Source organism: Polypterus senegalus, chromosome 12 (genome assembly GCF_016835505.1).
Source record: "Polypterus senegalus isolate Bchr_013 chromosome 12, ASM1683550v1, whole genome shotgun sequence".
NCBI classification, from domain to species: domain Eukaryota; kingdom Metazoa; phylum Chordata; class Cladistia; order Polypteriformes; family Polypteridae; genus Polypterus; species Polypterus senegalus.
In genome coordinates this window covers 32,542,854-32,555,765 of record NC_053165.1, presented here as the reverse complement: position 1 = coordinate 32,555,765, position 12,912 = coordinate 32,542,854, and the positions used below count along the sequence as shown (strand labels likewise).

The following is a 12,912-nucleotide window of genomic DNA, read 5'->3' as shown; positions in this document are numbered from 1 at the left end:
GCCCCTTTGGTTCTTTGTTTTGGATTTTCTTACTTTGTTTTTTTCTGTCCTTGGTTAATGGACTTTGGCTTTTTTTTTTTTGCTTTTTTTGTCTTTGATTACTGGTTTACCGACTGGATGTGTTTGCTTTTAGGTATGCCTTTTTGGTACAAGCTTTTTATTTCATCTCCTTTTCTCCTTTTGTTCTCGTTCTGAGTTTTTACATCTTTTTAAAATCAATTCTGATGGGTCTCATGAGCACTAGGCCCACCTTCACGGGAAAAAAAGTATATTACGGTCAAATAATTTTGAGGCGAGCAGCTTGAGTTCAATGCAGTGAGTAGCATATTCTTCATCAAACAGAATGTGTCACGTATATATAAATTCAAGGATTTTACTACATTCACAAAATGTGGTGCTATAAGAGACGTGTGGGACAATCAAATTGGATGATTAGGCTCAGGCTGTGAAGCTGTGAGCAGTGAATGACGGGCTGATCGGCTGTTGGACTCATCACTTCTCAAACCCAGCCTCAAGTGGCAAACCAGTCCCTTGCTGTTTTTTCTAAGCGTCCTGTCCGCATTGAGTCCCTTGCCTCCTTCTTTGCTAAATTGCAGTAAGAGTATGATATTAAAAAAAATTGTTGCCATTGCAGTGCCACAAATTGTCTAAAATGCTTTTAATTACATTGACTTTCACTATTTTATTGAATATGTTTCTGAATACTTTCGATGCTTTTTCATAATATGTCAATACTTTACTGAGTTTGCACTGTTGCTCTTCCATGCATGCTTCACCATTCAGACTCTAAAATAAAGTTAGTGTGTACCAAAAAAAAAAAAAAAAGGGAGTTCCATGATTGCTGTCAGTGGACAAAATGGAGGAAAATTGTATCTAGAGTTGCAGAGCAAATCCAACTTATTGAGGCTTCTGGTAGAGCTGCTGCTGCTGTGAATCAAAACCCTTTGGATGCAGTAACAACAATGTGACATTAAACTTTGCTCTTAAGTCTGCTGCATGATGCTCAGGGGTATAAACATCTTCAGAGTCATCAGTTTCTTACAGAAGCGTATTAGGGCCATGGAGAAGAAAAAAAATACAGACACAGTGAAGGAAAAAAAATGTGTGTCGAGAATAAAGTCAACATGACGACTTTATTCTTGACATTTCCACTTTACAGTAATCTCTACCCTTATATTGAGATTAAAGTGTCAACTTCAATCTCGAAGTTTCCGCTTTAATCATGTAGTTTATTTTGTCATTAAAGTAGAACATCATAAACTTCATCTTAAAATTGTTTAATTAACCAGTTTCTCAAATCACATCATAATTAAAGTATCACGTTAAATGCTTTGTTTTGTATGTGATTTCCTATGTGCTCTATGTGTGTGAATCACTACATGCTTCTTAAACAGGACACAGAATCCATTACATTCGTGATGGTTCCTGTTTTTTTATTTCTAATAAATTTGCAAAAACCTTAAGTAAACTTTTTTCACGTTGTCATTATGGGGTGTTGTGTGTAGAATTCTGAGGAAAAAATGAATTTAATCCATTTTGGAATAAGGCTGTAACATAACAAAATGTGGAAAAAGTGATGCGCTGTGAATACTTTCCGGATGCACTGTAACTGAACTGTTTTCCTCCTGTCTCCTTAAGACCTTCTGAAAAGCTTGTCAAAAATACACAGAATTAAGTGGATGCTTTACAATTTTAGACATCAAATAGGATCAATTAGGGTTAAAGCTTCTGGAACTGTTTTTTTTTTTTCATTTTCAAGCAGCACAACTGTAAATATAAATTCCATCCATCCATAATCCAATCTGCTTTATCCTAACTACGGGGTCTGCTGGAGCCAATCCCAGCCAACACAGGGCACAAGGCAGGAAGTAAACCCCGGGCAGGGTGCCAGCCCACCGCAGGGCACACACACACTAACTAGGGACAATTTAGAATCACCAATGCACCTAACCTGCATGTCTTTGGACCGTGGGAAGAAACCAGAGCACCCAGAGGAAACCCACACAGACACGGGGAGAACATGCAAACTCCAAACAGGGAGGACCCGGGAAGTGAACCTGGGTCTCCTAACTGCGAGGCAGAATCGCCACCGTGCCACCCGTAAATATAAATTATTATATAAAAATAATTTATTTAACCATATTGGTGATTTAACTGTATTTGTGTTATTGTTATTCAAACATTACAATAATACATACAGTGTATTATGTCAATAATGCTTAAGTGTACATATTACTGTAATCCATCCATCCATCCATTTTCTAACCCGCTGAATCCGAATACAGGGTCACGGGGGTCTGCTGGAGCCAATCCCAGCCAACACAGGGCACAAGGCAGGAACCAATATTACTGTAATTGTTAATATAATTTATTTAGTATTCTTCAATATTTCTGTTGCATTTTTGAATAATATTAAAATACAGAAATAAAATAATTTATATTAAATTGTTATTTTAATTTCTGTTTATTCTTATTAATAATTTGGTTGGTTTGTTGTTAGTTTATATAATAAACAATATTAATTGTATTCTTTAATTGTGCTCTTTATTTTTTCTTTTGGTGTTTGACGTGGTTAATGTAAAATAAAGTAGCCCATGCAGCCCACAAGACATTCTTGAAATGTCAACTTACAACCCATGCAGGAACCTATATGTACCCCATACTGAAGTTGGACTATACCCCACGTGGGGCAACTGTGTTTACCCATAAGGTTCCCTCTTGTAACCTGTCTGGTATCCATCATTATCCCATGTGAGCATCCACATGTGGAGCCCATCTGGAACCTTAGGAAAAAAATTGGTGGGCCTCAGTTTGGCTGCCCAGATGGGTCCCACTTTAAAGCCCTTATGGGACTAATGTAGGCCCCACGTGGACATGCTAGCTGTGTTACCACTAAACTTCTCTCTTCTTTACTTTGAATAACTGCTTAACATCAAACCTATTTGTCCTATGATGATATTGTCTGACTGAAGTATAAACCCATGTAAGCAGACTGCACTGTATCATCTATAGTTAACTTTTCTTAAAATCCGATGCTACTCATTATCTCTTTGTTCTACTTAATGCTCCATTGCAATGTGTTGGCTCTGTGGCTAAGGATCTGCGCTGATATCCGGAAGGTGGCCGGTTCAAATGCCAGAAGGAAATTTACCTTGTCAGGCTCTTGAGCAATGCCTTTAACCTGAAAATTGCTCCAGAGGGTCTGTGCAACTGCTGACTCTGCACTCCGACCCAAAAAGGGTAATGCAAAAAGACAATTGTCCCTCTAGATCTGTTCCCTCTGGGATTAATAAAGTACATCAAATCAAAACAATTTTAAAACGATGACTAGTGAATCAGTCCTCCTGGTCGAGTTTCCACTCTGCACTCTGGTATTTGTTATTGCTGAGCTTTTATTCTTCATACAGTTTCTTGTTCATCCCAATTGTTAGTGGGTGAAAGGTTGCATTCCTTTTTTAATCACACTTTTTTGTTATTTGATAAAGTTTTATCATGTGCTGCAGTCACTGAATACAGAAGGTGAGGGGGGCAACAAAGGGCAGATTGGGTTTTGGTACCTCGCAGTCAGAGATGTGCTTGCTGAAAGCAGATGAAGGCAGTCCATCATCTGATTGAACCAGGACACCGGAGCCATACAAAGCTCCCCGAGGATATGTGTATCTATGCTACAGAATGTAGTGCTTATACGATTGGAATTACTTGTTACTGCCTTTGGTCATATCACAATTGACAGACAGAAGCAAGAGAAAGATTAAAATTGTGTATTTTGGCTCTGCCTGCAGAGTTTGCTTGCTTAGTCTTGGCCACAATACAGTATATGTTTGATTTAATGGACTAATTAGAGGGAGGGTTTGTCTAATATTGTCAGATGTCATTTTATCCAGAGATCAGTAAAATAGTGTCTAAATGTACCCTAATGTCAGCTGAAGTGCAATGTTGCCTGTATTTACATGGAAAAAGTCACGTTTTGCTACATATATTAATTTTCAGTCAATTCTAGCACTTTTTCTGGTTTTACACACAAGTTGCTCTTTCTTTTTTGTCCTTGGTTTGTTGATTTAAAAAAAATAGCACAACACCAACTTAATTTGTGATATAATGATCTATACACTAGATATGCATGATGTTCACAGCATGACTGACATATGTTCTGACATATCAACCAAAGGGTTGTGAGTAAGTAATAACATACCAAAACATCAACCAATAAATAATGAGGATATATCACAGAATTTTGTTAAAATTGGGGTCCTTTAAATCCTTTAAATTGCATATACAGTTCAGTAGGCTCATAGGTTCAGGAGTAAATATTGTCATATGTACAGAGTACAGTGAAATACTTAACTTAATGTGTGCTAATCAACATACAAAACGTTGCAACTCTCCAGTACCATGACCAGTGAGTATAATGTTGAATTAAACTGATGGGTCACATAGTCATTTATGGGTAATATAATTATTATGTATTAAGTGTTTTGGTATGTTTTTCATATTAAAAATATAGCATTTATCTTTGAAGTAGCATAAAGGGTTAATAAATGTCAGAAACATGCTCAAGCATATCAGGAAACCAAATAAAGGTCAAGTGAACAACAAAGAATAAGAAGGTTCTTGGAGATGGTTCAAGAAGTTGGCTGACTATCATGTACCCAGTAAGGCCTGGGGGAACTCAAAAAGTATTGAAAAGTATTGTAAGGACCAATATTAGAGTGAAATGAGACTTTTATTTTGGGACATGTAAGCTGTTTATGCTTTCTGCTGGAAACACCCCATTTCCCTTGAGCCAATCAGAGTGAATGAAAGCTAGTGAGCCAATCAGAGTAAGCAATAATTCAGCACTGTTGCACAAATTTGGTTATCTATAAGGCTAACTCTCTGTATCTGTTTTGTGACCATTTGCTGGCAACCTCTGCCTAGGACACTGTCCCTTAGTAGATTGCTATAACAGGATGCTCCCTCTTCAACATTTGATGAATAGAAATAAGTGAGGCAATGAACAGGTTTACTCCTGCCTGGTTCCTGACTCAAAGAGGTCATAGTTGAGGACAAGATTTTTTTCTTTAATATATTTCCAGTTTGATTTCTACCACAATAACTACCTTATCTCAACTCGTCTGTCTTCCTTATTTGAAATTAACTACCTTACCTTAAAGTTAGAATTATAATAGATCATGACTATCACTGAATGAGATTTGGCTTCTTTCAAGATGCCAACATTGTTAATCTACCTGTGTATTTATTTCACTGGCTGAGGAATGATGTTTGGTCCTGAACCCTGAGAGCATACTGCAAGAAAATTGTGTCATCATAGCATCAGAGTTCTGGGCTCCATTCAAAGTGTGATCGCTGCCGATGTAGAGTTTGCACTGGTTTTCTGTACATACTACATTTTCCTTTCACAAGCCATTGACGTGCACACTTGGATATTCTTAAAACTTATACTGTATATATATTGTAACCCTTTATACATCTTAGTTAAAGGTAATTTGAGGCAGTGCTACAGTTCATTATTTGGTCTGTTCATTGTTTGATGTGAGTTATTGTTTTCTTATATATTTGTAAATTGTTCTACTTGTAAAGGCAACCACCCTTTGAGAAATAATAGGGAATATAACAACGGTCAGCTTATGACCCTGTGAGGTGGGCCTCCTGTTTCATTTAAGCATTTCAAGGTCATTTCTATATAGTTATTAAGGACTTCAAAGCTCAGTTCAGCCTTGGTGATCGGCAGGTGAAGTCCCACGGACCTTTAGAAGCTTCATTCTGATTGTGCTAGAAATATAACTGAAACTTTGAAGCTTCAATAATATGATGATTTAAGACATGAGCTCAACACAACCAGGGGATGAAGCACACACAGGCCCTTATTGATTGCATAGTTTTAGCTGGACCAAAATCCCGAGGACGATCTGTGTGTTCATTTTGATTTTATGATAATTTTGTTGTCATTAAAATGCTGCAATAAATATCCATGGCTTACTCGAGCTGCAAACTAAATACCTCTAATGACCGTTAAAATTTATCCAACTGAGGAATAACAAAATGGAGATAGCGTCATACTGCTGGCATCACTACTACTTACATCACAAATGCACTGATCAGGTTCATGTTACATGTCTCCCGAGTCGCATAAACAAAGAATGGAGCAAAATGAAATACAAAAAATAAAATTTTGTGAAAACAACAAAGGTGATTAACCATCTCAAAAATCAATTTCACATGATGAAAAAGTAACACAATCCCACATACAGAAAAATGTAATTACTACATATGGCATAAAGAAAAAGAAGACCAGAGATGTTTACTGAGTGTCAAGCAAATCGCAGAGGCCGCTGGCCTGATGAAGAACACTATAATAGGAAGAAGAAGAGCAATGCCATCTGCTGAGCGTCAAGTACTCAATTCAAATTCCAAGAATGATAAAGGCTGAGAAATGCATGTGATCGGCAGTCTGCATATTTCATGAGCTTATTTTAGAAAACCACCCTTCTCAGACACCATGCACATTGTTAAATGCAAACCAGACCAGAATTCAGAGATTAAATGAATTAAAGGCATTTTCTAAATTATATTTGTATGTGTATTTTTTATTAAAATTAATTTTAGGTTCTGTTGCTCAAATGGTGCACACATTTGCTCATAAACACAGCAAAGCATTTTCAATGAAAAGCCATTGTAAAGAGCCTTAATTTACCTTGAAAAAATACAAATGAAAAGATCTGGCAGATTATTCAGCACTTTTATTCTCCTGGAGCGGATATTATTCTGCCATAAAGTTAATGGCATGTCAAAAAAGCTAAAGAGAATTGAAAGACTGGTACATAAATGCGAACCAAATACCAAGCCAAATTTTGTAACCAAAGAGCTAACTAATCCAAACATATAAACGTAATCAGAAAACAAGAGTGGAGACAAACATTTAGGCTGAAGATCAAAAATAACATTTTGCAGGATTTTTGGTTTTGTTGATTTTGTAAAATCCCTCTGCAATAACCACAAAAACAGAAGCAGATTTCCAAAAATGTATAAAAAAGCCAGATCTGTCCTTATTTCATGCCCGGTCCCACTGGATTAGTTGCACCCTGACCTCAGATTCAAAAGTTTGGCTCTCTGGCCTGCACAGTCCCAATGGAGAAAAGGAAAACCATGAAACATAAAACAAGGCAAGTTCCTTTATAGTTAAAGATTTATTAAGATTTAACAAGATTAAAAAAAAGAAGGAAAGAAAGCAAAGTAAACAGAGCAGAAATTAGATTGTGCCTAAAAGCACACAAATCCAATAAACACCAATCAGAAACAGTACCTTAAGGTGAATACAGGGGTCATAAGTTAGAGAATCAAACAAGGCAAATCAAAAATGAGCCACAATATCCATTAGTATGCCAGAGCTGTTGAAGCATCACAAAGCTTTAGCATAATAACTGCTGGGGTTAGAACAAGAGCTGCCTACTTAGGTAGGCCTGCCTCCTTAGGCTTTACACACAGGTGGCAAGGCAGAGCACTCCATAGAAACACAAAAACAGAGAAAATTCTAAAGTTAGAAAAATATGAATAAAAAACTAAAACAAGATTAATAGCACAATACACAAAAACTGTTGATAAAAAAACAAAAAAGAACAACTACATAAACAAAAAATAAACTTAAGGCAGGGCAACAGTCCAGAATAAAATATAACAGCTATGAGTACCCACAATACTGGAGATCATTTAGCATACAGCACATTTAAAACCTTGTGTAACATCACAGCGTGCAACTTTCAAAAGTTTTACCCCTAACTACGGCTTGTTGTGTCGTGGCAACAACTCAGAAAATGATGCTACCCTAGTGAAAACAAAATGAACATCAGAGAAAAATGCCATACTGTATATATAACATTAATTAAAAATGACTTTGTTTTGGACAAAATATACCAAATGTAATCATAAGATTCTCTGAGATTCAAATCCTCTAAGTACACAATTTTGAACCTCAGAAAGAAAATGTAATTTAGCTTTAGAAAAAAAATATTAACGTTTGTCCAGTCTTTACAGATACAACAAGAAGGTATCAGTAGTCTGCTTTGATAAGACAATTCTGCACACAGATTGAGATTGGTAAAGGAATGTTTGCATCCAGATATTTTTATCACACAGCTTGCTTTTGACAGTAACTTTGTCTGCATGAAGGTTTTGTCTTTTGAACTCTCACACTCGAGGTTTGACCCCAGTGTGCTACCCATCACATCATCATCAACATCACTAATGTATTGCTTTTTACCTGGAAGGAGTTGAGAAAGAGCTCAAAGAAGAGTTTCAGGTACCTCACTGTACCCTGTACATTTTCCTCAGTGAAAAAGGCCACCAATTCATGAATGCCCAGCAGTGGTATCAAAGTTAAAGTGGACTTAGCAAGTCTGAAAATGAAAAAAAAAAACAATAACAATTGACCTTTCATAAAACCATGGAATCCCATCTGTTACCTCTCAGACATCCTAATCTAGGCCCAAAAACCAAGAGAGCAAAGTGAGTGTTATGATGTGCTTTCTCTCAAAATGGTGAAATGATGTAAACCTTTAACAGGCCACCTAACACAAAATTCTGTAGGCAGGCTTCGGCCTACACTGGCCCAAATAGGGGATGTGGTTTTAAAAGTTCAGATTTTACCTTAAAGGGTCCTAAAATACACAAGGGAGAGGAACTGTGAAAAACCCTGGCTTGAGAAACATGTCAAGTCAAATCCAAAATCTGTATAAATTATGACATATGTTAAAATGAGCAAAAGGCGTCCAAAAAATAATGTCACGGCAGCTTAGTGCAACAAATCTAAATCCAAAATCAAGTAATGCAAATCTAAATACAGAAGCAAGGAAATCCAAGAGGCCAGAAAATCAATACTCACAAGCAAAGCTCTCCAAAAAGATTAATGATCCACTGAAGGATCTACTCCCTAGCCTCACATTAATAGGCTAAGGGTGGTCCTTTAGGGTGGTCCAACCTCTTGGGGTTAGACCCATAAAACACAAAGAGCACAAGAGAACACAGAAACTCAATACACAGGCAGTAAATGATGAATAAACAGACAAACATTAACAAAAATACATAATTACAATAAATAAAATAAACTGAATACTTTACAACCTACAAAGAAGGAATACAAACAGAAAAGGAAAATAAGCATAAGGGAGGGAAATAACCCCAGTTGATGCACAACAGTGAGGTGAAATGGTCTTCTCTCACTTTGACTTTGCGATGTTTCTCTGGTCTCTACCTCACGTACAACATTTCACTTCCCACAGCTAAATCCAAACTCCTATACTAAATGTGACATTCTGTTTCTCATGTGTAAGGAACAAAAAAAAAAACCCTGAAAAAGTATGCAATTAAACACACTTCTACTCTCACAATTGCAACACCGGGTTGTGTGTTGGTGACTGTTTTAAAATTTATCACTCAGAACTTGTACTAAATCTGCATCAGCACAGCAGTGGACACTAGACATACATTTCCAACTATATTTATGTTGACGTTTTGGTTTTTACATGTTTCTTTTACACATAATAACACAAAAAATATTTTTGTCTCATTTTTCCAGGATTAAACATACGCTAATGAGGTTAAAAAGTGCCACAACATGGTAAAAACACTACACAGAATATATACAGTATACACAAATGTACACACCTCAGTGCCCTCCTTTTAATCTACATACTGTATGTTGCACACACATGCACAGACTTCCACATACTTACTCACCCCTCTAAAATCAGTCATTGTTATCAGTAAGACAATCATGGACATCTGTCCAGGTCAGGCCCCAGATGACTCACCGGAACTTGGAGTCTGTATATCTCATCTGTTGAGCCCGCAGTTTGGAGACAAGGATTTTAATTATTCGTAGAAATATGAAGAAGTTGACCTGTGAAAAAATTAGCAATGAGTTGGAACTGGAACAAGAGACCAAGCAGGAGACCAGAGGCCAGGAACTGCATGACTCCTCATGGGAATCTGATATGTATTTAGATGGTTCACCTGGCTTTTCCCATGTTAGTGGAGGTATTGAAACCCTAAGATGATAGCTTTCAGTCTGTGGCTTTCAGACTGCCAGCCTCATTGCTTCAGTGAAAATCTAGTCTGGTCTTAAATGACTAAAGTGCAACTTACCAGAACAGCCACAAGGATAGGTGATCGGATGATCCACCAGTGGGCCAGCACCTCATTCTTCTCCCAACACCTGCAAGATCACACTTTATATTCATCCTGAAGTGCATTCATGCTGGTTCCCCACACTTTCCCCACACACCTTAGAGTCCAGCACCAAAAGCGATTTTCAGAACTCTTACTTTTCATTTTCATAGAAGTATCTCATCAGGATCCAGGGAACGACAAACAACACAGGAGAACCTGAAATAGCAACCAGACTAAATATTATAAAGTGTCTCTTATGATTAGCCTCATCACAAGAGGGTTTCAAAAAGGTGTAGTGCATCATCCCGATGATCACACTCACCCCAGCCAATAAGCAGGTAAATCCAGAAACAGTTCTTCTTTTCAGTGGAGGCCATCAGCACCAGTAAGTTGTGGAGGTACACCCCTTCCACCAGGAGCCAGCTGTAGTTTGCCTCAACGCAGTACTGCATGAGGATCTGTGCAAGGCGGCATCCGAGTAACTCCTGCCAGAGAATATTCAGAGTGTAAGTGTCCTGAGCAGAATGGTTACATGGGAATGTTGGAGAAGGTGCCAGGTTCGAAAGGATATGAGACAAGCATAAATCTATACTAATAAAAGGCAAAGCCCTCACTGACTGACTGACTCACTGACTCATCACTAATTCTCCAACTTCCCGTGTAGGTAGAAGGCTGAAATTTGGCAGGCTCATTCCTTACAGTTTACTTACAAAAGTTAGGCAGGTTTCATTTTGAAATTCCATGTGGAACGGTCATAACTGGAACCTACTTATGTACATATATACGGCCACAGCCTGCAGCTCGGTCGCCGTGTGAGGCGGAGTTGCATCCCTCATCGTCATGCCTCCCACTTAATTGAGTGCCTGCCTATATAAGGCCGTCCATCAGCGGCAATCCAATAGAAACACTGCCGCTAAATATTTGCGGGTGAAGGACGGTGCTTATGCAAATGAAGATGAGATGGTCAGGGCGGTGTTTGGCACAAACTCAGAGAAAGTGCGAGAGAAACTTTTAAGTGCCGGGTCTTAGCTAACATTAAATAAAGCCGTGGACATCGCACGAGATAGCACAAGCACAGCTGAGAACCTTCGATGCATGTACTCTGAGTGGCTAACGTGAACTGACTGTGAACGCAGTACGCAGAGAACAAGGAAGAGCTCCAAAGAGTGCTTAACAAAAAACACATTACACAATTGAGACGGCAGCAAAAGAATATGAAGCGAGTGACGCATACAAGCATATTCATAAGTGCAGTTACTGCGGAAACAACGCATAGTGTAAACCGTAAGTTTAAGTTTGTCATGCCTACGACGAATACGATATTCGCGAGATACAAGTTTAATGAGAAGACGCAGGGTCAGTCCACACTTTGAACCTGTCCCAGTCATTCAATACATAAGACACAATGTCCCTCCGGATATCAAAAGTGAGCCTGACATGTCCGTGCAGTATGTAACACAAAGAATGGAAAAGGCAGGCGCCATCTCTGGGCATGGAAACCACTTGGTAAATGATAGTTCTTTGATCGATGGTGATCACCTCGATAGACATGTTAATGGGGGTATGGTTGGAACAATAAAGGAAATGGGTACATGAACAGTAAACTAAGTCTAAAATACCTACACAATAACTATAACAATCGTAATAAACAAACAAAAAAACAGCAGAGAACCTGTGGATTAAATAAGAAGGCTGCTTCCATTGCGAACCAAGGAAAGGAATGAAGACACCGCAGCGCCTTATATGGGCAGGCAGTCAGCCAAAGAAGGGAATCAAGAAATAACTATAATCGTAATAAACAAACAAAAAAACAGCAGAGAAGCCACGGATCAAATAAAGGAAATGGGTACCTGAACTGTAAACTAAGTCTAAAATACCTACACAAAATTGCTGGTGAAGGACTTTGCTTATGCAAACGAATAGAAAGCAAATGTTATGTTATTTTTAAAATGTTTACATTTCTTTTTCATAACTTCTTTAACACACTTCTTCTCTGCTGCAAAGCACGGGTATTTTGCTAGTTATTTTATAATCTGCTGCAGGTTTATGTGGCATATTTGCTACTATAATGTACCCTAAACCATAAGGTTGCTGTTTCATTCCCCACTTGCAGCCCAGTGCTGTTTAATTAAGTGGTTATATTTCAGTTCATATATCGGGCTGCAGATAAGCTAATGGCACCATATATCTAATTTTTTGGGTTCAGATCCTGCACCTGGTCACTGTCCATGTGGAGTCTGCATGTTCTAATTGTGTCTCTGAGAGGTTTGCTTTCATATGCCCAAAGACATGCTAGCCGGGTAAACCTCTGATTCCAAACTGACACTATGTTGGTGCCTGCATGAGTTGGCGATGTACCAGTAAATGATATCCGCTGCTGTATATTTATAAAGCCCCTTGGGATGGTGCTGAGTACAGAGAGGCACTATATCAAAAAAGTTGTTTGTTGGGTGACTTATAGCTCCACAGTCTTGGCTTGTGACAGTGTCACTCTGGAGTTTGCAAGTTCCATCTGTGTCAATGTGGATTTTCTCTGGTATTCTAATTTCCTACCTCATTCTAACGACATGATGGTTGAATTGACTGCTGTCTCCAAATTGGATCAGTGTGAGTGAGTGAGTGAGTGAGTGAGTGAGTGAGTGTGTCATGCAATGGATCAGTGCCCCATTCAAGGCTAATTCCTGATGCCAAGGTAGGTTTAGTTAGATAGACTGAAAGACAGAAATGAAAGACACTTTAAAATAGATA

At 38.1% G+C, this 12,912-nt stretch overlaps 1 protein-coding gene across 1 annotated transcript in view; it reads right to left on the bottom strand.

Annotated features, from left to right (window-relative positions):
- Nucleotides 1-12,912, bottom strand: part of gipr (gastric inhibitory polypeptide receptor) — a 102,259-nt gene that overhangs the window by 13,599 nt on the left and 75,748 nt on the right. The window contains exons 8-12 of the mRNA XM_039773007.1: nt 10,487-10,649; nt 10,320-10,380; nt 10,141-10,210; nt 9,807-9,895; nt 8,258-8,393 (exon numbers count right to left, since the gene is read on the bottom strand). Coding sequence (XP_039628941.1) covers nt 8,258-8,393; nt 9,807-9,895; nt 10,141-10,210; nt 10,320-10,380; nt 10,487-10,649 — 519 coding nt within the window. The remainder of the gene's footprint in view (nt 1-8,257; nt 8,394-9,806; nt 9,896-10,140; nt 10,211-10,319; nt 10,381-10,486; nt 10,650-12,912) is intronic.